Consider the following 4,395-nt stretch of genomic DNA (forward strand, 5'->3'; position numbering starts at 1 on the left):
GAAATACAGATATCTATTTGAGATCCTGATTTCAATTCTCTTGGATATATACCCAGAGGTGGGGTTGCTGGATTATATGGTCGTTCTATTTAAAATTTTTTGAGGAACCTCCATAATGTTTTCTATAGCAGCTGCACCATTTTACATTCCCAACAACACTGCACAAGGATTTCAGTTTTGCCACAGCCTTACCTATACTTAACTTTAAAAAAAATAAGGGTCATCTTGACATTTGTAAGGTGATATCTCATTTTGGTTTTGATTTGCATTTCCCTGAAGATTAGTGATACTGAATAGCTTTTCATACACCTGTTGGCTATTTGTCTGTCTTCTTGAGAGAAATGTCTTTTTGAGTCTTTTGCCCATTAAAAAAATTTGTTGTTGTTGTTGTTGTTGTTACTGAGTTTTAGGGTTCCTTACATATTTTGTATATTAGCCACTTATCAATATATGGTTTGCAAATATTTCTCCCTTTCCATAAAGTGCTCCATTGCCATACAGAAGCTTTTTAGTTTGATGTAATATTATGGGTCTATTTTTGCTTTTGTTGTCTGTGTCTTTGGTGTCATACCCAAGAAATCATTGTCAAGTCCAATATTATGAAGCTTTTTCTCTACATGTTCTTCTAGTAGTTTCACACCTTCTGGTATCATGCTTAAGTCTTTAATTCATTTTGAGTAAGTTTTTGTGTATAGTGTTCAATTTTATTCTTCATGTGGTTTTATAATATGCAAAATACGGAAAAGAAAGTTAAGTGACAAATAAATAAATTGTGGTATATTCATACAATTAAATATTACTCAGCTTTGAAAAAGAAGACTATCCTGCCATTCATGACAACATGATTGAACTTGAAGGAGAGTATGCTAGGTGAAATAACCCAGTCACAAATGGACAAATAATGCATGATTACACTTATTTGAGGTATCTAAAATAGTCAAATTCGTAGAAGCAGAGAATAAAATAATGGTTTCCAGGGACTGAAAGGAGGGAGAAAGTGGGAATTGTTGTTCAATGGTTTTAAAGTTTTAGTTGTGTAACAGATCTAAAGATCTGCTATACAACATAGTGCCCATAGTTAACAATACAGGCTTGGGCACAGAGAAATTTATTGTGGGTAAATCTCATGGTAATTTTTCTTACAACAACAACAGCAGCAATAACAACAAAAACAAAGAGTCACAAGGAAACTTTTAGAGGTGACAAACATGTCTATTGCCTTGATTGTGATGATCATTTCATGGTTGTATGCATATGACAAAACTCATCAAATTGCATATATTAAATATGTATAGTTTTTGGTATATAAATTATAACTCAATAATGCTGATTGTAAAAGAGAAATGAAAACTAGTTTCTTGTATCTTATCACATGTTTACCATTTCTGTTGTTTTTCCTTCATATTTGAAGTTACAGATTTTCCTCTGGTATCCTTTCCCTTCAGCCTGAATAACTTCCTTTAGGACTTCTTTATAGCAGGTCTGCTCACAATGAATTCTCTCAGTTTTCCATTTGAGAATGTCTTTATTTTATTATTTCTTTGTGATATTTTTACTGGTATAGAATTCGGGGTTGCCAAAGTTATTTTTTTGTTGGCGTTTTTAAAATGTAACGAGAGATAGATCATGCATTCTTACAGGTCACTGTAAGTACTCTGATGTTACTCTAAGAGAAATGGGGAGCTATTGCAAAGATTCGAGCAGATGAGTGACCTATCTATATTTGAAAGCTCTCATTGGCTGCTGTATTAAGAATGTTCTGTAGGACGAGCAGGGAAACCATTTAGAAGGCTATTACAGTATTTCATTGAGATGAGGGTGGCTTGAACAAAGAGATAGCAATGGTCAAACTTTAGGTCAATCTTTTAGTTAGGACCAACTGAATTTTTGATGGATTTGACGTGAATAGTGAAAGAAAAAAATAAGAGTCAAAGATAACTCTGAGGCTATGGGCAGAGATTCTGAAAGAATGAGATGCTGTCAATTGAATAACAAAAGGTAATAGAAGCAGCATGTTGGCAGTGAGAAGGAAAAAGATCAGGAGTCCAGTACTGGTCACACTAATTTAAAATCCTGACCCTCTTCAATGCGGTATTTCCAAGCAGAAGGAGGATAGTCATACAAGTCTGTCTCTTCTAGATCTTGTCTGATGTAACCCAGTAGTAAAAGAAGGAACGTGTTGAAGTCTCTGTTTCTTCCCTGGAGTAAGCACTCCTCATGGCTTGTCCTTCCACCTTTCTCACTTTCATCATAAGAGAGCTTGCTACAAACAGGTCAGGCTGTGCCCTTGAGTTGCTGAAGACCTCAGTGTCTCAGGAAGTTTGTGTTCAGCTCCTCCTGCAGTCCCAGGCACTGTGTCACTCACAGCACAGAAGTACTCAGCAGCATCGCTCACATGGGCTGATGGCTTCCTCAGGTAGAAGGAGGTTTCGCTCTTCTTAAATTCAGCCTCAAAACCTTTGATGCCTTTAACCTGGGTGGCCCCTGATAGGTCCTTGAGGAGAAGCTCAAGGTTTTGGCTGGGGTATTGGACATACCAGAAGAGAGAAGGAATTCCACTATAGGAATAGTTGCACTTCAGTTCCAGAGGGTCTCTTTCAGAGACAATGATGTGGCCATCAAGCTGGGTCACCGACTGGGCTCTGGTTCCTCCTGCAACATCAAACTCTGTTAGTGAGACCAGAACAGATCTACCTGTAGTGAGACAGAGTCTCTATTTAGATTCCGATTGGAACAATGTGCCTTGTATGGAGACGGGAGCAGGGAAACAATATTATTATACTTACTCAGTGTGAAGAACATTCCAAGCAGTAGAATGACCACTAAGAGCATGGCTAGGCAGTGAGGAGGCTGAGAGCTCTATTCTAGAAGATCTCCTGAGTGGGAAGGAATGTGCCAGAGGATGGTGAGTCCTTATAATGGGGAAAATCTAGGATTCAAGAGTTTCCTGTTTAGTAAGGCCTAGAGACCACTAGTAAGAGCTGCTCTCTTGACAACAGCCCCTCTGGTGTTGATCCTACTCAGAATGTGCACCTCAGTGAGCTGTCAGATATAGCCTCTCAGGAAAGACAGAACTCTTCTTAGCAGAGACATTTCCAGTCTATGAAACATTGCCCTCTGGAGGTCAAATACGGAAACACACTCAGTCTTTCGGGTTTGTGCTCCATTTCCTTGGTTTAAATTTCTTAGCAGAATAATCTGATGGCGGTGTTTTCCGGGGTCCGCTTATGAGGAAGCTATTTTAATCTTATAAAGTAAATAATATTATTTAATCCTATGAATTAAGTAGTATTATCATCCTCATTTTACAAACGGGGAAACTAAAGCATGGAAGAAAAGATTCCATTTGTCCAAGACCATAGTAAGTGTTAGTGATGTAGGTAATCTCCAAAACCAGCCCAACAGGTTTCCTGGCTTCACACAGGAAAGAATTCATGAGTGAGCTGACAGAGCAAAGTGAAGGCAAGTTTATTGGAGCTACAGAGCACAGAAAAGTGGTTGCTCCATAGACAGAGTAATAGCAGCAGCAGTGAGAGCCCTTGTGGATTGTTGGATAGATATATGTATGGCTATTCTTTGATTATATGCTACATAATAAATAAATCCATGAATTACCTGGAAAAGGAGCCCTGAACTGAGGGTTCCTCGCCTTTTAAGCCGTATAAGGTAACTTCTGGGGGTTGTCATGGCATTTGTAAACTGTCATGGTAGTGGTGGGAGTTTCATTTAACATGCAAATGTATTATAATTAGTGTATAATGAGGAGTGGGGCCAATCAGAGGTCACTTTCATCTCCATCTTGGTTTTAGCTGGTTTTGGCCGCTGTCTTCGGTGCATCCTGTGTTGATCAGCTTCTGCTTTGTTCCAGTGCTCAGAAAACAAGTCCTGCTGATCTGCTATCTCAACAGAATTGGAGTTTGTCTCATCAGTATGATTTAATAATCCACATTATTGACCACTGATAACTATTGCATATTTTACACTATAGCCCTTTATAGTAGATCTTATTTATACTGAACAGACAGGAAATCAAGTCTTTATGAAGTTAAGTAATTTGCCCAAGGACACCCAAGGATTAGAATCCAATTCTTTTCCACTCCAAGCTCAGTTCCTTGCCCACTATGTTATCTGTGATATAGCACTACCCTATGAGACTAGATGCAATTTTACCAAGACAAATGCTTAGAGCAAAATTTAGAAGAGAATAGGGACTTAAAAAAATCCTCAAGGAACCCAAACACTGAAGGTATAGATGGTGGAAAAAGTACTTAAGAAACCTCGAAGCTGGGCACAGTGGCTCACGCCTGTAATTCCAACACTTTAGGAGGCAGAGGCGGGCGGATCACCTGAAGCCAGGAAGTCAAGACCACCCTGGTCAACATGGTGAAATCCCAT

General features: G+C 38.7%; 1 gene segment (V, D, J or C); it reads right to left on the reverse strand.

Annotated features, from left to right (window-relative positions):
- Positions 1-2,263: 2,263 nt before the first annotated feature.
- LOC105538188 lies at positions 2,264-2,832 on the reverse strand. The segment is given in 2 exon segments: positions 2,264-2,667; positions 2,787-2,832. Coding segments are annotated over 2 exon segments (450 nt in total).
- Positions 2,833-4,395: the final 1,563 nt, after the last annotated feature.

This window comes from Mandrillus leucophaeus, unplaced genomic scaffold (genome assembly GCF_000951045.1).
Source record: "Mandrillus leucophaeus isolate KB7577 unplaced genomic scaffold, Mleu.le_1.0 Scaffold1861, whole genome shotgun sequence".
NCBI lineage: Eukaryota > Metazoa > Chordata > Mammalia > Primates > Cercopithecidae > Mandrillus > Mandrillus leucophaeus.